This window comes from Rhinoraja longicauda, chromosome 36, assembly GCF_053455715.1.
Source record: "Rhinoraja longicauda isolate Sanriku21f chromosome 36, sRhiLon1.1, whole genome shotgun sequence".
NCBI classification, from domain to species: Eukaryota; Metazoa; Chordata; class Chondrichthyes; order Rajiformes; family Arhynchobatidae; genus Rhinoraja; species Rhinoraja longicauda.
The window spans coordinates 3051587-3071957 of record NC_135988.1 but is presented as its reverse complement, the minus strand read 5'-3'; the positions used below and the strand labels follow the sequence as shown (position 1 = coordinate 3071957).

Genomic DNA, 20371 nt, shown 5'->3' with positions numbered 1-20371 from the left:
AGAAGAGGGAGAAGTGTTTAAAGAGCTGGAGTTTAACTCTTCTAGCAGCCGAGTGTTTCTTTTTAAAGGGGGAATTCAACGTGGCAACAATTTGATCAGACTTTTTTTTGTTTTAGTGCATCTAGCTCTCTCCAAGTTAGCCCTTGGTGCTTGAGCTCGGATCTGCTGTGAATCCTTAGCCTGTTCTTGCTGTTATCCGCCTGGATATTTTCTCTGTGTGTGTGTGTGGGTGAGTGTGTGAGTGTGGGTGAGTGTGCGAGTGTGTGTCGTGTGTGTGTGTGTGAGTGTGTGTGGTGCGTGTGTGGGTGAGTGTGTGTGCGTGTGTGTGTGTGAGTGTGTGTGTGTGTGTGTGTGTGTGTGTGTGTGTGTGTGAGTGTGTGGGTGATCTACCCAGGGGTGGTAGGTGTCCGAGATGACCACTCTCGCCGCCCTGCCCACCGCCTGCACCGTCCTCCTGCTCGTCTGCCAGTGTCTGCTCGCCCACCCACCTCCTCAGCGCCGCGAGCCCAGGTGCGAGCCGACCCGGGGAACAGCGACAAGGCAGCGGTCTCCCTGCCCATCCCATCCCAGGCAGCAGAAGATGGAGCGACATCTCCCCAGACTGGCAAGGACCGGCTCCTGGTAAGTGGCAGAGCCATAGAGTGACACCCTGTGGAAACAGGCCCTTCGGCCCAACTCCGCCCGCACTGGCCCACTCGTCCCAGCTACACTAGCCACAGAGTGATACCCTGTAGAAACAGGCCCTTCGGCCCAACTCGCCCACACCGGCCCACTCGTCCCAGCTACACTAGTCATAGAGTGACACCCTGTAGAAACAGGCCCTTCGGCCCAACTCGCCCGCCCCGGCCCACACATCCCAGCTACACTAGTCCCACCTGCCCGTGCTTGGTCCATATCCCTCCAAACCTGTCCTATCCATGTACCTGTCTAACTGTTTCTTAAACGGTGGGATAGTCCCAGCCTCAACTAGCCCATCTGCAGATTTTTCTAAGTTCCACAGTCCTAAGAATAAAGGGGACATCATTTAAAACTGAGGTGAGAAGAAACTTTTTCACCCAGAGTTGTGAATTTGTGGAATTCTCTGCCACAGAGGGCAGTGGAGGCCAATTCACTGGATGAATTTAAAAGAGAGTTAGATAGAGTTCGAGGGGCTAGCGGAATCAAGGGATATGGGGAGAAGGCAGGCACGGGTTACTGATTGTGGATGATCAGCCATGATCACAATGAATGGCGGTGCTGGCTCAAAGGGCCAAATGGCTTTCTCCAAATGACCTATTTTCTATGTTTCTATATTTACCCACCACCCTTTGTGTGAAAAAGTGACCCCACAGATTCCTATTAAACCTTTTCCCCTTCACCTTGAACCTATGTCCTCTGGTCCTCGATTCCCCCACTCTGGGCAAGAGATTCCGTGCATCTGCCCGATTTATTCCTCTCATGATTTTCTCCAGTGTAAGTCCGGCTCTTTCATCTGGTGGCCCTCGACGGTTTGGTGGGCTAAGGGCCAAATGCAGGCAAATGGGACCATCCCAGTATGGTATCTTGGTCAGCATGCACACGATGGGCCGAAGGGCCTGTTTCATAGAGTCTCGTAGAGTTCCCATGCTGTACGGTTCCATGACTCTCTGGCTTGGATTACAAGGCGATGCTGCCAAATGGGACTAGCCCAGTACAGCGTCTTGGTCAGCATGCACAAGATGGGCCGAAGGGCCTGTTACTATGCTGTGTAGTTCGCTTTAATTTATCAGTTTATTGTCACGTGCACTGAGGTACAGTGAAAAGCTTTTTGTTGCGTGCTAACCAATCAGCGGAAAGACAACACGTGATTACAATCGATCCATTTACAGTGTGCAGATACATGATAAGGGAGGAGTGTTTAGTGCAAGGCAAAGCCAGTAAAGTCCAATCACGGATAGTTCCCGAAGGTCATCAAAGAGGTAGATAGTAGTTCAGCACTGCTCTCTGGTTGTGGTAGGATGGTTCAGTTGCCTTGATAACAGCTGGGAAGAGACTGTCCCTGAATCTGCTGGACGGATCGCTCCATGACTCTATGAGGACAATTAAATTAAACTAAAATGACTAGATGTCAACTTATTTACATCGGCGAAACCAAGCGCAGGCTCGGCGATCGCTTCGCTCAACACCTGCGCACGGTCCGTGTTGGCCAAACTGATCTCCCGGTGGCTGAGCACTTCAACTCCCCCTCCCACTCCCAGTCTGACCTTTCTGCCATGGGCCTCCTCCAGTGCCATAGTGAGGCCCACCGCAAATTGGAGGAATAGCACCTCATATTTCGCCTGGGCAGCTTGCAGCCCAACGGTATGAACATCGACTTCTCCAACTTTAGATAGTTCCTCTGTCCCTCCCTTCCCCTCCTCCTTCCCAGATCTCCCTCTATCTTCCTGTCTCCACCTATATTCTTCCTTTGTCCCGCCCCCCTGACATCAGTCTGAAGAAGGGTCTCGACCCGAAACGTCACCCATTCCTTCTCTCCCGAGATGCTGCCTGACCCGCTGAGTTACTCCAGCATTTTGTGAATAAATACCTTCGATTTGTACCAGCATCTGCAGTTATTTTCTTAAACTAAAATGACTGCTCTTTATTTTCAGAAATGAAAATCCCAGTTATCTTCCTCAGAAGAAAGGAGGGGGGGGGGGGGGGGAGATAACAAAACATGACCTGGAGTTTACAAATACTGTGTAGCAGTTCACTTTACAGCCAAAAGTTAACTTGCAACTGAATAATTGGGAGTAGGGGTTAAATTAAAACCCAGCTCAGAAAGAATTAGCATTACTTTAAGAAGTATTTGTGCAGGGAAGAAAATGTTATTAATATTCTAGGAAGCTGAGGAAAATCAGCAGATCTTCTTTCATCGATTCTAGTTATGACCTGGTATGAGTTCTGAACAGGGGGTATGAGGGTTGCCAACTATCTCCCTCCCAAATAAGGGACGAGGTGACGTCACTGCCCCGCGCCCCACGTGACCTCACCCAGCCAGTGGCCACGTGCTCCCGCTCAACCAATAGCGGCCGCCCGGGCCGGGAGGCGGGTTGCTACGCAACCTTCGTTAGGCAGCGCCCGAGCCTCCGGACCTACACTGTCCGGGCCTACACTGTCCGGACCTACACTATCCGGACCTACACTGTCTGGACCTACACTGTCCGGACCTACACTGTCCGGGCCTACAGTGTCCGGGCCTACAGTGTCCGAGCCTAGAGCGTCCGGGCCTAGAGCGTCCGGGCCTAGAGTGTCCGGGCCTAGAGCGTCCGGGCATATAGCGTCCGGGCCTACTGCAACCCCCGGGCCTAATGCGGGACAAGGGCGGTCCCATACAGTCCCAAGGGCGGTCCTGTACGGGACAAACCAATTTAGCCCAAAATACGGGATGTCCCGGCTAATACGGGACAGTTGGCAACCCTACTTGATCTAGAGAGTTCTGTTTGTGGAAAGAGGAAATAAAGTACCAACAGTTAGTGCAACATGATCCTTGCATGTGGATAAAAATGTAGAATAAATCATTTTTTGTTGAGTGGGAGTCAACAGTTGGAGAAATGCTTGACTTCTGCAGACTTTTCAAACACAGAAAATGTGTGCAAAAGTATGGCTGAATTCTCCATATAAACACAAAGCCATGAATTCCTCCTGACACCCCAACGCATTGTGGAATCAACAGACTCAAAACGCAATAATGTTTGAACTTTAAAAGAAATCCATCTGGATTTTTTAATAGTGGTCCCTGATGAATGTTATTCAAATGTTTCCCTCTTATCCTTTGCATTCATATACGTATTACCACAGCCTTCCTAAAGAAGCATTTTAGTTACGCCTTCGTCTTCTCTAACAAGACAACAATGTTCAACTCACCCCCTCCTCTGTATTCGTTTACATTACTTCTGTTTGGGAAATGCTTTATTTCCATTTAGGTTCTTCATCCAGTCTGTCGTCGGATCCTGACCCGACACATGGTGTTTCCATCCCCTCCACAGACGCTGCCTGACCCGCTGAGTTCCCCCAGCACTTTGTTTCTGTTTTGTTCAAGATTCCAGGAACCTGCTGTTCCCTGCGTCTCTCTGTCTTCAAGCTTGTCACCAAAGATACTAGAGGAGCAAGATAGACCACTCGACCCTAAAAACCGTAGTACATCACGGCACCATTTCAGTCGGCAGAAAGCTGCAGAAACATTTAAAAGAAAAATAACAAAAATCTGTGAATTGATAGATGAGATATATTCTGCGTTTTAAAGGTATCATCACACATACTGTTCCCCCAAAACACTGAAGGTATTTATTCACAAAAATGCTGGAGTAACTCAGCAGGTCAGGCAGCATCTCTGGCGAGAAGGAATGGGTGATGTTTCGGGCCGAGACCCTTCTTCAGACTGATGTCAGGGGGGCAGGACAAAGGAAGGATATAGGTGGAGACAGGAAGATAGAGGGAGATCTGTTACCCCATACTCTACCTGTTACCCCAAAACACTGATTACACTGCGAGAGGCATAGCGAACGACGGGCTTTGCTTACTAAAATGGCTCCTTTGCGTACTACACTTCAGTATAGGCGATTTCAACGGAGTGGTCCATCTTGTTCTTCTAGTATCTTTGCTTTTCACTGTACCTCGCTCGGTACACGTGACAAGGAACTAAAATTGAAACGGAAACGATACCTCTTTCTGTGCTCAGCGGTGGTGCAGCAAACAGAACTGCCGCCTCGAAGTCGATCCTGGCCTTGGGTGCTGTCTGTGTGGAGTGCGCTTGTTCTCTCAGTTTAAGCCTGGGTGCCCTGCTTTCCTCCCACATTCCAAAGGCGTGCGGGTTTGCAGGTGAATTGGCCCTCTGCAAGTTGTCCCTGAGTGGATGAGAAAGTGGGATAACATCGACACAAAATGGTGGAGTAACTCAGCGGGTCAGGCAGCATCTGAGGAGAGAAGGAATGGGTGACGTTTCGGGTCGAGACCCTTCTAAGGGTCTACCTTCGATTTGAACCAGCATCTGCAGTTATTTTTCCTACACGTCTTGCCGCTCCACTGCGATTTCTCCTCAAGGTATGTCCACTTTGGAGAAGTTCTCCCCCTCTCTTCGCCGAGAGTTTAGCAACATGCTCTGTCGCTGCCTCCCCTCTGTGGGTCCTCCTGCCCTCCAACTCTACGACCACGTTATGACCCAGACTCTGTTTTCTCGGGACTTGCCTGAGCCTCCATCTTCCACCTCGTAGTTTCCAGCTCCGGTTCCCGACCTCCCAGTTCGGACACAACAGGTTCCAACCATCGATCTGCCGCTTTTCCCAACAATTCCCCTTCCGTGAGATCAGTCTGAGGAAGGGTCTCGACCCAAAATGTCACCCATTCCTTCTCTCCTCAGATGCCACCTGGCCCGCTGAGTTTCTCCAGCACTTTGTATTTACCTGGGATAACAAAGAACTAATTTGCTATTGAGGGCGTGCAGCGTAGGTTTACTAGGTTAATTCCCGGAATGGCGGGACTGTCGTATGTTGAAAGACTGGAGCGGCTAGGCTTGTATACACTGGAATTTAGAAGGATAAGAGGGGATCTTATCGAAACATATAAGATTATTAAGGGGTTGGGCACGTTAGAGACAGGAACATGTTCCCAATGTTGGGGGAGTCCAGAACCAGAGGCCACAGTTTAAGAATAAGGGGTAGGCCATTTAGAACGGAGACGAGGAAAAACATTTCCAGTCAGAGGGTTGTAAATCTGTCGAGACCCTTCCTCAGACTGATCTCACGGAAGGGGAATTGTTGGGAAAAGCGGCAGATCGATGGTTGGAACCTGTAGTCCTCTGCCTCAGAAGGCAGTGGAGGCCAATTCTCTGGATGCATTCAAGAGCGAGAGCTCTTAAGGATAGCGGAGTGAGGGGGTGTGGGGAGAAGGCAGGAACAGGGTACTGATTGAGAATGATCAGCCATGATCACATTGAATGGCGGTGCTGGCTCGAAGGGCCGAATGGCCTACTCCTGCACCTATTGTCTATTGTCTATTGTCTATAATGTGGACTCGGTGGGCCAAAGGGCATGTTTCCACGCTGTGTCTCTAACCAAGCACGTGCTCTGCTGATATTAATGGGGTCATTCTCTTTCAACAGGGCGATCCAAGAAGGCCTTACGTGGAGCGGAGGGCACGCTGCCAGAAGCAAGAGGCAGGCGTGAGGAGGCAGCGAGCCTCCCGACAGTGTCACCGGAGGCAGCGCCGAAAACAACGGGGACTCCCAAACGGGTCGGCAAAGAAAAGAAGCCGAAGGTAAAGACGCCCAAGCCGAAGAAAGAGAAGAAGCCAAAGGAGAAAGTTCCAAAGCCCAAGAAAGAGAAGAAACCCAAAGAGAAAAACGCCAGGCCCAAGAAAGAGAAGAAGGCCAAGAAAGAGAAGCCGCCCAAATCCGGGAAAGAAAAAGCCCCGAAGAAAGCAGTGGACAAAAGTGAGGAAGCACTGGCGCGCGAGCGGGAGGAGAAGGCTCAGCCAGAGGGTGGATACGAAGGTACGTACACACTGAATGTAGACCAGCTCGCGGATAATCCTCAACATGCTCACAGGGAGGGAGGTCTACCTTTGCTGTTCCAGCGCGACCTGTTGTGTAGTTCACCTGCTGTGTAGGAAAATAACTGCAGACGCTGGTACAAACCGAAGGTATCACAAAATGCTGGAGTAACTCAGCGGGTCAGGCAGCATCTAGGAGAGAGATTCAATGGGTGACGTTTCGGGTCGAGGCCTCACTTTTGTCCACTGCTTTCTTCGGGGCTTTTTCTTTCCTGGATTTGGGCGGCTTCTCTTTGGGCCTTTTCTCTTTCTCTTTGGGCTTCTCTTTCTTGGGCTTGGCGTTTTTCTCTTTGGGTTTTTCCTCTTTCTTGGGCTTTGGAACTTTCTCCTTCGGCCTGGACCCGAAACGTCACCCATTCCCTCTCTCCTAGATGATGCCTGACCTGCTGAGTTACTCCAGCATTCTGTGATACCTTTTTGAGTCCACCTGTTGTTTAGTTTAGTTTTTGTTTAGTTTGAGTTTAGTTTTAGAGATACAGCTATACAGTTTGGTTTTAGTTTAGTTTAGAGATGCAGAGATAGAGTTCAGTTTAGGGAACAGGCCCTTCGGCCCGCCGAGTCCAGACCGACCAGCGATCCCCGCACATTAACACTATCTTGCACACACTAGGGACAATGTTTACATTTGCCCAGCCAATTAACCTACAAACCTGTACGTCTTTGGAGTGTGGGAGGAAACCGAAGATCTCGGAGGAAACCCACGCAGGTCACGGGGAGAACGTACAAACTCCGTACAGACAGCAACCGTAGTCGGGATTGAACCTGGGTCTCCGGCGCTGTAAGGCAGCAACTCTACCGCTGTGCCACCATCTTTTGCTCCAGGTTCCAGCATCCAGGGTCCCTTGTGTTTGCGTTTTACTGCTCTACTCTGAACCTCTTTGAAGACATCCTCCCCCTCTTGTTGTCAGAGCCTCTCCTATCTGCTCCTCCTCTGTGATTTCCACCACTCTCCAGATCTTCCAATCCCACCCCATCCTCACCCCATCGCTCACATCGTTATACTCGCTATCTTTCCTCTTCTCTTTCAGTCGGCCGCGGGGTCTCATCCCATGTCTGTCCATCTCCCCCCCCACAGATGCTGCCTGACCCACTGCGTTCCTCCAACAGTATGTTCTTTTATTTCTCCTGAGCCTGAGAGTTACTGTTCCCGGGACTAACCGGTGGACTGGAACTCTTTTGCTCTCCTTGTTATTATCCTGTCATCAAAGTTCTCATAAAATTCAACTCCAGCAAAAAAAGAATTCTCCGAGTTGAAAATAAAGCAACTCTTTTTGATCTAATCTGACAGCACAGACCCCGATACGTCCCTGCTTTTTCCCCCACTTTTCCCCGCTCTCCTCCCCGTGTCCCACCCAAGTGCTCTCCCCTATTTCTCCCAGTATCCCACCTCCATTTCCCTTCCTCCCCCCCTCCTGTCCCCTTCTTTAGCTTTTTTTAGTTTAGTTTAGAGGCTCAGCGCGGAAACAGGCCCTTTCGGCCCACCGGGTCCGCGCCGCCCAGCGATCCCCGCACACTAACACTATCCTACACCCACTAGGGACAATGTTTACAATTACCAAGCCAATTAACCTACAAACCTGCACGTCTTTGGAGTGTGGGAGGAAACCGAAGATCTCGGAGAAAACCCACGCAGGTCACGGGGAGAACGTACAAACTCCGTACAGACGGCACCCGTAGTCGGGATGGAACCCGGGTCTCCGGCGCTGCATTCGCTGCAAGGCAGCAACTCTACCGCTGCGCCACCGTGCCGACCTTCTATCTATATCTCTTCTGGATTCATATTTCACTCTTCTTCTCTCCTTGACTTACACCCTCTTGTCCCCTTTCCATTTCTATCCTTTGTTCACCCATCTACCTGTTCAAACTCATGCTCACCTGTATCCACCTATCACTCACTAGAGTTTGTCTCATCCCCCAACCCCAATCTCTTTTCTAGCTTTCTCCCCCCTATTACAATCAGTCTGAAGTACTGTCCCAACCCGAAACATCTCCAGTCCATGTTCTCCAGAAATGCTTCCTGACCCACTCAGTTACTCCAGCGCGTTGTGCATTTTCTTTTTGTCTACCAGCATCTGCAGTTCCTTATTTCCCCCAATTCTGTTTGATTGCCAAGAGCCATTTCACCGAGGAAGAAATTGCCGAAGAAAATGATGGAAAAATTAGAGGCTTCCAATCAATAAATGTTAGAATCTCGATCCATGTTCTCCAGGGATGCTACCTGACCCGCTGAGTTTCTCTGGCACTTTGTCTTTTTTTTTGTTGCAAGCTTACATCTGTCCTTCCTTGTATCTATTCAAGAGAAAACTAGATAGAGCTCTTAAGGATAGCGGAGTCAGAGGGTATGGGGAGAAGGCAGGAACGGGGTACTGATTGAGAATGATCAGCCATGATTACGTTGAATGGCGGTACTGGCTCGAAGGGCCGAATGGCCTACTCCTGCACCTATTGTCTATTGTCTATTGGAAGAATTTCCTCCTGTTTCTTTGTAACCATTAACCATTTGTAACCAGCATTCTCCAGAGACGCTGCCTGTCCCGCTGAGTTACTCCGGCATTTTGTGTCTATCTTAGCTGTAAACCAGCATCTGCTGTTCCCTCCTTCACATCAAAGGGTGAAAACTGTTTTCTGAAATCTCTTCTTTTCCTGTGACTAAGAGCCTAAACAACCTGGGAATAGAAAATCAGGAGAAAATGAGGAGAAAATTCATTACAGATTGCGGAAAAGTCACATTGCTTTAAAACATTGAAAATAGGTGGAGGAGTCAACCTTCGAGCCAGTTCAATGTGATCATGGCTGATCATCCAAAATCAGTACCCCGTTCCTGCTTTTTCCCCATATCCCTTGATTCTGTTAGCCCTGTGAGCTAAATCTAACTCTCTCTTCAAAACATCCAGTAAATTGGCCTCCGCTGTCTTCTGTGGCAGAGAATTCCACAGATTCACAACTCTCTGGGTGAAAACGTTTTTCCTCATCTCAGTCCAAAATGGCCGACCCCTTATTCTTAAACTGTGCGACCCCTGGTTCTGGACTCCCCTGGTTCAGGAACATTTTTCCTGATTCTATCCTGTCCAATTCTGCTTTAAGCCAATGGGCTAGAGTTATGTAAAACTTACACACAAATTGAATAAAAGACTTACTTTTATACAGGATTGGTCACAATCTGAGACCATTGAAGGTTTCCCTGCAGCTGATGAAGCTCCTGAGAGGTGGGGAAGCTCTGTTAATGTTGTCGACAATTTGCATGCAGCACAGTCTCATAAACAGTAATGTGATAATGACCAAATAATCAGATTCATGTGTAGGAAGGAACTGCAGATGCTGGTTTAGAGTCATAGAATCGTAGAGTTAAACACCACCAACGATGTCCCAGCTACCCTAGTCCCAACTGCCTATGCTTGGTCCATATCCCTCCAAACCTGTCCTATCCATGTACCAGTCCAACTGTTTCTCAAACGATGGGATAGTCCCAGCCTCAACTACCTCCTCTGGCAGCTTGTTCCATACACCCACCACCCTCTGTGTGAAAAAGTTACCCCTCGGATTCCTATTAAATCTTTTCCCCTTCACCTTGAATCTATGTCCTCTGGTCCTCGATTCCCCTACTCTGGGCAAGAGACCCTGTGCATCTACCCGATCTATTCCTCTCATGATTTTGTACAACTCTATAAGATCACCCCTCATCCTCCTACGCTCCATGGAATAGAGACCCAGCCTACTCAACCTCTCCCTGTAGCTCACACCCTCTAGTTATTTAGACCGAAGATAGACACAAAATGCTGGAGTAACGCAGCGGGACAGGCAGCTTCTCTGGAGAGAAGGAATGGGTGACGTTTCGGGTCGAGACCTTTGATCAGACGGGATTAATAGACTCGGTTGACCATCGAATATTATCCAGGGTGCTGAATTACTAGATGATTTTGGTGCCACATATGACAAAGGACTAGCAGTCTGAAGAAGGGTCTCGACCCGAAACGTCACCCATTCCTTCTCTCCTGAGATGCTGCCTGACCTGCTGAGTTACTCCAGCATTTTGTGAATAAAGGACTAACATCTCTCACTAGTTGAGATTGGCACAAAATGCTGGAGTAACTCAGCGGGACAGGCAGCGTCTCTGGAGAGAAGGAATGGGTGACGTTTTGGGTCGAGACCCTTCTTCAGATCTCTCTCATTAGTGGCTTCAGTTCAATTATATGCACATTTGAAGAGCTTTTTGAGGTTGTTTGAAGTCTTAAAGCTCTGGCGTGCAGGGCACTTGTAACATGACACCTCGTTTGTCACGGCGTCAGCTTTCTGTTGTACTTTCTTCATGAGGCAGGATAACCTGTTTCAACCTGCAAGCGGGGGAAAGAAGGAATAAGCAAGCTGCCTCTGTTTCATTCCAGTTTTCAAACCATGCCTTGCTAAACATATTGTCCTTTTAAACTTTTTCTCTGGTTTGGGATTCATCTTTGGTGTACTATCACTGTATGACATCAAAAACATCTGGATCATATTGTGCACTATCAACTAAAGCTAGATAATCCCACTGCACAATATCAACAACGCGCAGATGTTATCATCCAATGACAGCAACAACATCTGGATAATACCAACAGCACTTGGGTCATATCTGGTCATAGGGGTCATACAGCATGGAAACAGTCATCCAGCCCGCCAAGTCCACGCTGATCATAAGGTCATAAGTGATGGGAGCAGAATTAGGTCGTTTGGCCCATCAAGTATACTCCGCCATTCAATCATAGCTAGGGTTGCCAACTATCTCACTCCCAAATAAGGGACAAGGTGATGTCACCGCCCTACGCCCCACGTGACCTCACCCAGCCAGCTCCACCAATGGCGGCCGCCCAGGCCCGGCAGGCGGGTTGCTATGCAACCCACGTCAGGCGGCGCCCGGGCCTCCGGACCTACACTGTTCGGGCCTACAACGTCCAGGCCTACAAAATCCGGGCCTACAGCGCCCCCCGGGCCTAATACGGGACAAGGGCGGTCCCGTGTGGGACAAACCAATTTAGCCCAAAATACGGGATAGTTGGCAATCCTAATCATGGCTGATCTCTCTTTCTCTCTCTCTTAACCCCATTCTCCTGCCTTTTCCCCATAACCTCTGACACCCGTACTAATCAAGAATCTATCTATCTCTGCCTCAAAAATATCCACTGACTTGGCCACCACAGCCTTCTGTGGCAAAGAATTCCACAGATTGACCAAAGAAATTTCTCCTCATCTCCTTCCTAAAAGAACGTCCTTTAATTCTGAGTCTGTGACCTCAGTTCTAGACTCTCCCACTGGTGGAAACATCCTCTCCACATCCATTCTATCCATGCCTTTCACTATTCAGTACGTTTCAATGAGGTCCCCCCTCATCCTTCTAAACTCCAGCAGGTTTATTGATGACTCCATCAATGTATAAACCCCATCTGGTACCACATGCCCCAGAGCGTCCTATGCCTGGGTAATTCAGGAGCTGCGTGTCACTCGAGTAGGTGACCTAAATGGTGTCAGTGACTGTTCTTCCACCATTCTCTCAGGAAGTGTAATCCAGGCACTCCCCACTCTCTGCGTGGAAAGAGGTCCCTCTCTAAATCTTTTCCCTCTTACCCTAACTCTGTGTCCTCTGGTTTTACCTATCTCTGATATGGGAACATTTTTAGTTTAGAGATACAGGCCCTTCGGCCCACCGGGTCCGCGCCGACCAGCGATCCCTGCACATTAACACCATCCTACACCCACTAGGGACAATGTTTACATTTACCAAGCCAATTAACCTACAAACCTGCACGTCTTTGGAGGGTGGGAGGAAACCGAAGATCATGGAGAAAACCCACGCAGGTCACGGGGAGAACGTACAAACTCCGTACAGACAGCGCCCGTAGTCGGGATGGAACCCGGGTCTCCGGCGCTGCATTCACTGTAAGGCAGCAACTCCAACGCTGCACCACCGTGACCGCCCCATTTTCCTTCAGTCTACCCAATCAATTCCCCTCATACCAAATACCTGTTCTGTCCCCACTAACCTTCTGCACTACAGTGAGGGAGACCAAGCCTTGCTGGTCTTGATAGCTAAATTGGACTATCCCAAGGAACAAATTGATGGGGCCTAAGTGAGTGGTGGCACAGTGCTGTAGCTGGTAATACTGCTGCCTCACAGCACCAAGTACCCAGGTTCTTGCCTGGCCTCAGGTACTGTCTGTGTGGAGTTTGCACGTTCTCGCTGTGACCACATGCTCCGGTTTCCGCCCACATCCCACATGTGTTTAGGGTGGTCACGGTGGCGCAGCGGTAGAGTTGCTGCCTTACAGCGATTGCAGCAGTTGCAATGATTTAATAATTTTTAGTGATATTTGATCCACTGGATTCACATGAACGAAGTTTGGGTTTCAGTTTCTTCTTAAAAACAAGCACCTAAGGTTGAAATATTTAAATCGGTTCACAAACATTTCAGGCCACTGATTAATCAAACTCTCAAACAAATACTCACCTGGTTAGACTGCAGCAAGTTGACATTTCAGAAAATATTTCAGCTTGGTGGCTTCCTGTGGGATCTTTGTGCTTCGGGCCTAAATTTCTCCAGCATGGTTGCCCCACCCGTTGAGTACTTGCGACGTTATTTGATTTGAGTTTGGATTTTCAAGGCCCCCCATCTATATGGGTCTCATTCTGAGACACAAATATCAGTTTTTAAGGAGAGTCAAGGGTGTATAATTGACAATAGACACAAAAAGCTGGAGTAACTCAGTGGGACAGGCAGCATCTCTGGAGAGAAGGAATGGGTGACGTTTCGGGTCGAGACCCTTCTTCAGACTGATCATCTATAATTGACATCTATATCGACAACAGAACAATGACATTTCTTACACAGAGCAGCCTACCAGGCCCCTAAACACAATACACCGATAATATATAATAAACAAAAATTCAGTCCATTAATAACATGAACACTAGTGCAAAAAATACCCCAAAATCCTTATTGCAACCGAAGATAGTCCACGGTTCACATTTGAAGTTAGCATTGTGTAGTTTTCCAGAGTCTAATTGTTGTTGGGAAGAAGCCGTTCTTGACCCTGGTGGTCGTGGTTTTCAGATTCCGGAGCCTTCTTTCCCAAGATAGGAGTGAATTGAGAGGTGGGTGTGCATCTTTGATGGTGTTGGTGTCTTTATGAGGCAGTGACTCCTATACACCCCTCTGATGGTGGGGAGGTCAGTACCCATGATGGATCGGGCAGTGTCAATCACTCTGCGCAATCTCCTTTCTTTGTGTCCATTCGAGTCGCCGGACCAGGTGACTCGAATGCACACAAACCAGTCAATATGCTCTCCACCTAGGGTTGCCAACTGTCCCGTATTAGCCGGGACATCCCGTATTTTGGGCTAAATTGGTTTGTCCCGTACGGGACCGCCCTTGTCCTGTATTAGGCCCGGGGGACGCTGTAGGCCCCGACATTAGGCTCGGACACTGTAGGCCCGGACACTGTAGGTCTGGATACTGTAGGCCCGGACACTGTAGGCCCAGACACTGTAGGCCCGGACACTGTAGGCCCGGACATTAGGCTCGGACACTGTAGGCCCGGACACTGTAGGCCCGGACACTGTAGGCCCGGACACAGTGTGGGCCCAGACAGTGTAGGCCCGGAGGCCCGGATGCCACCTAACGGAGGTTGCGTAGCAACGCACCTCCCGGCCCGGGCGATCACCGTTGGTGGAGCGGGAGCACGTGGTCGCTGGCTGGGTGAGGTCACGTGGGGGGCGGGGCGGAGACTTCGCCTTTTGTCCCTCATTTGGGAGTGAGAAAATCGGCAACCCTATCTCCACCTGTCAAAATTCAAGAGAGTATTCGTTGCACGTAAAAAGCCCCAGGTGTGGCTTAATATAGTCAGAGCAAGACATCTTTGGTAGAACATTCCAAGGCCTCTGTAATATAGGTGAATGGAATAGCCCAAACCTTTCAGGCCTGCCACACGCTACAGCTGTGTGTATTCTGCACTGCCCCAAACCCCCAGGTAGGTGTAAAGGGGGCATTAATAGACAATAGACAATAGGTGCAGGAGTAGGCCATTCGGCCCTTCGAGCCAGCACCGCCATTCAGCCTGCCATGCAGGATCAATGGGCAAACAGATGTGAAACAGGGATATGCTGGAGTAACTCAGCAGGTCAGGCAGCATCTCAGGAGAGAAGGTAGGGGTGACGCTTCGGGTCGAGACCCTCCTTCAAACAGGGAGGTGCTCAACCAACACTGAGGGGAGATGGTCCGTTGAGGAAGGCGGGAGGCGATGAATGAACATCACTGCAAAACCATTCTCAGGGAAAGAAGTTCACAGCAGCGAGAGGGAAACCCTGGTGAACATCCACCAGGGACCAAGCTGGAGCGGGGAAACCATTAACTCAGTTGCACTCCAAAGGAAAAGAATGAATAAGCAAGTCGTTAAATCCACAGCCTCCAGCGACTGCTCAAAGGGGGAAATTATTCACCAAGTCTAAATCCACAAAGTGAAATGCTTCTGTGGCCAGTCATGATAAACTACCCAGATGTGGCTCCTCCTCTTGGCATGTAATTGGGAAGGCCGATAGGGAGCTTATATGTTCCCTGTCTCAGTGAGTCATTTCTCCGCCGCTGGACTTTATAACCAGTGGTGGAGCTTACCTGTCACTGAGGCCACGGCATCTGCATTTAACCACACACGTCAAGTCCCGAGCACTCTGGCATTTAGCAGCAAAACCCAGGCCGCCGTTTTCCTCCTCAACTCTTTGCTGTACGCTTATTTTGACAATTTACACTCGGCACCTTGATTCCCACGAGGACCAAATCAAAAGCAGTGCCGACAAAAGATAAATAGATTTGGAGATTCAGAGAATGGTGGCGGCACGGTGGCGCAGCGGTAGAGTTGCTGCCTTGCAGCGCCGGAGACCCGGGTTCCATCCTGACCACGGGTGCTGTCTGTACGGAGTTTTTACATTCTCCCTGTGACCGTGTGGGTTTTCTCCGGGTGCTCCGGTTTCCTCCCACCCTCTAAAGGCATTGCAAGTTTGTGGGTTAATTGGCTTCAGTAAAATTGTAAAGTTGCCCTAGTGCGTGGGATAGTGTTAGTGCATGGAAATCGCTGGTCAGTGCTGGACTCAGGGTCTGTTTCCACGCTGTATCTCTGAAGTCTGAAGTAAAGTGTAATGATTTCAGAGCCATGGGCAGAGCACTAATGAGATTTGTTATTTTTAACAATTAATTCAGTTTTACCTTCTTCCTATCCAAGTTGTTGACTTCTCATTTTTTCTCCACATCACATTTCTTTCACTGTGCTCCTTACCTGTCCTCTGACTTAACCAAAGTATATCTCTGTGCAAGAGAGGAGAGGTGCAACATTTTTCATTTAATTCTCCAATTTTGAGTAACTTACCAACTCGCCCTCCCCCTTTTCCACCCCCTCTCTCCCCTGTGCTCACCCTGGACTTGCACCCATTTCCCTCCTCCCCCTCCCCTTCCACCTACATTTCTTTTATCTGGCTTCACAATTTGCAACTCTTCTATCCTTATCTCTCACACCTTTAGGGCTTTCATCTCTGGTCTTTGCAGGCAGTGAAGAAAGCCAATGGAATGTTGGCCTTCATAACAAGAGGAGTTGAGTATAGGAGCAAAGAGGTCCTTCTGCAGTTGTACAGGGCCCTAGTGAGACCGCACCTGGAGTACTGTGTGCAGTTTTGGTCTCCAAATTTGAGGAAGGATATTCTTGCTATTGAGGGCGTGCAGCGTAGGTTTACTAGGTTAATTCCCGGAATGGTGGGACTGTCATATGTTGAAAGACTGGAGTGACTAGGCTTGTATACGCTGGAATTTAGAAGGATGAGAGGAGATCTTATCGAAACGTACAAGATTATTAAGGGGTTGGACACGTTAGAGGCAGGAAACATGTTCCCAAAGTAGGGGGAGTTCAGAACAAGGGGCCACAGTTTAAGAATAAGGGGTAGGCCATTTAGAACTGAGATGAGGAAAAACGTTTTCACTCAGAGAGTTGTGAATCTGTGGAATTCTCTGCCTCAGCAGGCAGTGGAGGCCAATTCTCTGAATGCATTCAAGAGAGAGCTAGATAGAGCTCTTAAGGATAGCGGAGTCAGGGGTATGGGGAGAAGGCAGGAACGGGGTACTGATTGAGAATGATCAGCCATGATCACATTGAATGGCGGTGCTGGCTCGAAGGGCCGAATGGCCTCCTCCTGCACCTATTGTCTATTGTCTATTATCAACTATCTGCCTATTCCATACGTCCCCCACCTACGTCTTTGATGGTGTTGCTGTTTCTTTGAGGCAGTGCCTCCTATACATCGCTCTGATGGTGGGGAGGTCAGTACCCGTGATGGACCAGGCACTTTGTGTAATCTCCTTTGTGTGTGTGTGCGTTGGAGTTGCCGGACTCGGCCGGTTTACAACCAGTCAATATGCTCCCTGTCGAAATTCAAGAGTATTCCTTGCCCGTACAAAGCCCCAGGTGTGGTTTAATATAAACAGACCAAGACAATTGACGGGCGGTCACGGTGGCGCAGCGGTAGAGTTGCTGCCTCACAGCGAATGCAGCGCCAGAGACCCGGGTTCGATCCCGACTACGGGCGCTGACTGTACGTAGTTTGTACGTTCTCCCGTGACCTGCGTGGGTTTTCTCCAAGATCTTCGTTTTTTCTCCCACACTCCAAAGACGTGCAGGTTTGTAGGTTAATCGGCTTGGTAAATGTAAAAATTGGCCCTAGTGGGTGTAGGATAGTGTTAATGTGCGGGGATCGCTGGTCGGCGCGGACCCGGTGGGCCGAAGGGCCTGTTTCCGCGTTGTATCTCTAAACTAAACTAAACTAAACTAAGCTAAACTAAGACATCTTTGGTATTACATTCCAAGGCCTCGGTGAATAGAATAGCCCAAACCTTTTAGGCCGGCCACACACAACAGCTGTGTGTATTCTGCACTCCCCCAATCCTACCTTAACTGGGTGCAGAAGGCGCGTTGGTGGAAATGGGGCATCATCCAGGCATGCAGGATCAATGGGCAAACAGATCCTTCTGTCTCACCTCAGGGCCTTCATCTCTGGTCTTTGCCCAACCATCTGCCTTCCCCAAATGCCCCTCACCTGCATCCACCTGCCACTTGCCCCTCCTCTCGTCCAGTTTTCTTTCCCTCCCCGGACCCCCAACATAACCCGCCCCCTCCCCTGACATCAGTCTGAAGAAGGGTCTCGACCCGAAACGTCACCCATTCCTTCTCTCCCAAGATGCTGCCTGACCCGCTGAGTTACTCCAGCATTTTGGCAGATGGTTGGGCAAAGACCAGAGATGAAAGCCCTAAAGGTAAGCCCTAAAGATAAGGATAGAAGAGTTGCAAATTGTGAAGCCAGATGAAAGGAATGTAGGTGGAAGGGGAGGGGGGGGGGGGAGGGAAATGGGTGCAAGTCCAGCGTGAGCACAGGGGAGAGAGGGGGTGGAAAAGGGGGAGGGCGAGTTGGTAAGTTACTCAAAATTGGAGATGATGTAAGATGAGGCAGTGAGGATTACTATTTACACACCACCTCAGCACCAAAGCCCTGTTAAGCTTTCCACGTAGGTAAATGCCGGGTCTTTCAAATGTATATGTCAATTTAAATCGTAAGATGTGCGCAAGTTGTGCATAAATGTTTAATTTTTCATTATTTTGCTGACCAGAAAAACCAACTGAACCTGCCACAGGAATTCACATGGAAATTCTCACTGGCTTGGACAAATGTGAGTATATTCAACATCACAATGATCAAAGGAGACATAGTAGCTATTAGCAGAGGTTGCAACTCAGTAACTAAAGTTACAGATCCTCCATGTCCTGTTCTCCAGCATAAAGCAAAAGGATTGCAAAGTGCATAAGGGTTTTTAGAATTATACCACAACTAATATCTATAAGGAAATATTATACAGGCTGCGCCAATTTTAATTAGAAAAGTGATATGCGGATTGGAGATTTGATGGTTACAACAGGGTCTCACAAGATACGCATGAGAAGAGGACCACATACTGTTAGACCAGAATTAGACTCCATTGTTACAAAGTCATCACTAATAAATCCAGTATTCAGGAGAAGGTTCATTACCTGGTTATTGAGCTCACAATTGGGTGGGCACGGTGGCGCAGCGGTAGAGTTGCTGCCTTACAGCGAATGCAGCGCCGGAGACCCGGGTTCCATCCCGACTGCGGGTGCTGTCTGTACGGAGTTTGTACGTTCCATGTCACGCCTTAAATAGATGCCCTCCCTCATTGCAGTCATTGGAGTGCCCCTCCATCGCAATTATTGACCCCCCCCCTCTCCTGTTGTAATTAATGGGGTTCCCTTTCCCCCTCACAACTATTGGGGTGCTCTCCATTGTATCTATTGGGGAGTTCTCCCCTATAATAATAGGGGTGCCCTCCCCTCTAATAATAGGGGTGCTCTCCCCTGTAATAATAAGGGTGCCCTCCCCTATAATAATAATAAGGGTGCCCTCCCCTATAATAATAATAAGGGTGCCCTCTCCTATAATAATAATAATAAGGGTGCCCTCCATTGTAATTATTGACCCCCCCCTTCCTGTTCTAATTTTTGGGGTCCCCTTGCCCTCTCTCGCTCGATGGACTCCCACTCGAGCACTGTCCAAGTCTCTCAATGGTGTCCACACCCGAATAGACAAAAGACAATAGGCGCAGGAGTAGGCCATTCGGCCCTTCGGCCCAGCACAGCCATTCAATGTGATCATGGCTGATCATTAACAATCAGTACCCCGTTCCTGCCTTATCCCCGTATCCCCTGACTCCGCTATCCTTAAGAGCTGTATCTAGCTCTCTCTTGAAAGCATCCAGAGAATTAGCCTCCACTGCATCTGAATGGTCAAGTTAGGAAAAGGGAACGTACAACGAGATCTGGGTGTCCTAGTGCATCAGTCACTGAAAGGAGGCATGCAGGTACAGCAGGCAGTGAAGAAAGCCAATGGAATGTTGGCCTTCATAACAAGAGGAGTTGAGTATAGGAGCAAAGAAGTCCTTCTGCAGTTGTACAGGGCCCTAGTGAGACCCCATTTGGAGTTTAGGTCTCGTCACTGCCCGGCGCCCCACGTGACCTCACCCAGCCAGCGGCCATGTTCTCCTGCTCCACCAATGGCGGATGCCTGGGCCGGGAGGCGGGTTGCTAAACAACCTCCTTTAGGCGGCGCCTGGGCCGCCGGGCCTACACTGTCCAGACCTACACTAATCCGGACCTATACTGTCCAGGCTTACAGTGTCCGGGCCTACAGCGTCCGGGCCTACAGCGCCCGGGCCTACAGCATCCGGGCCTACAGCGCCCGGGCCTACAGTGTCCGGGCCTACAGTGTCCGGGCCTACAGCGTCCGGGCCTACAGAGTCCGGGCCTACAGCGCCCCCCGGGCCTAATACGGGACAAGGGTGGTCCCTTAAGGGACAAACCAATTTAGCCCAAAAGGCGGGATGTCCGGGCTAATACGGAACAGTTGGCAACCCTAAGCTAGATATTGTTGGCAAGATAGTTTGAAATACAGGCAATCGGTGGGATATGAACACCCATCTTAAAGACACTCCTACATATGGATGAGGTCCCACAATATCATTAAATTTAAAAGTTGGTGTACATACATACAATCATCCTAAGAACAGCAGAACCAATTTCCTCTCTGCACTTCCAGTAATTCATCTTTCTTATCAGTTCATTACAATGCCGTTGAAGCCTGGTTACCTTATTGAGAGTGATTTTTCTGTATTTTCTGACTTATGGACTAAAGGACCGTCAGAGGGCTGCTAAAGTCTGTAAAACCAGAACCCCTGCATTTCCCAGGGATGATGGCC

At 49.3% G+C, this 20371-nt stretch overlaps 1 protein-coding gene across 1 annotated transcript in view; it reads left to right on the top strand.

The window, feature by feature from the left end:
* Positions 1–306: 306 nt before the first annotated feature.
* Positions 307–20371, top strand: part of LOC144610412 (inactive carboxypeptidase-like protein X2) — a 111459-nt gene continuing 91394 nt past the window's right edge. Inside the window, 5 exon segments of the mRNA XM_078429068.1 lie at positions 307–494; positions 497–604; positions 607–621; positions 6098–6487; positions 18215–18274. Of these exon segments, the coding sequence (XP_078285194.1) occupies positions 413–494; positions 497–604; positions 607–621; positions 6098–6487; positions 18215–18274 (655 nt within the window). The 5' untranslated portion in view covers positions 307–412.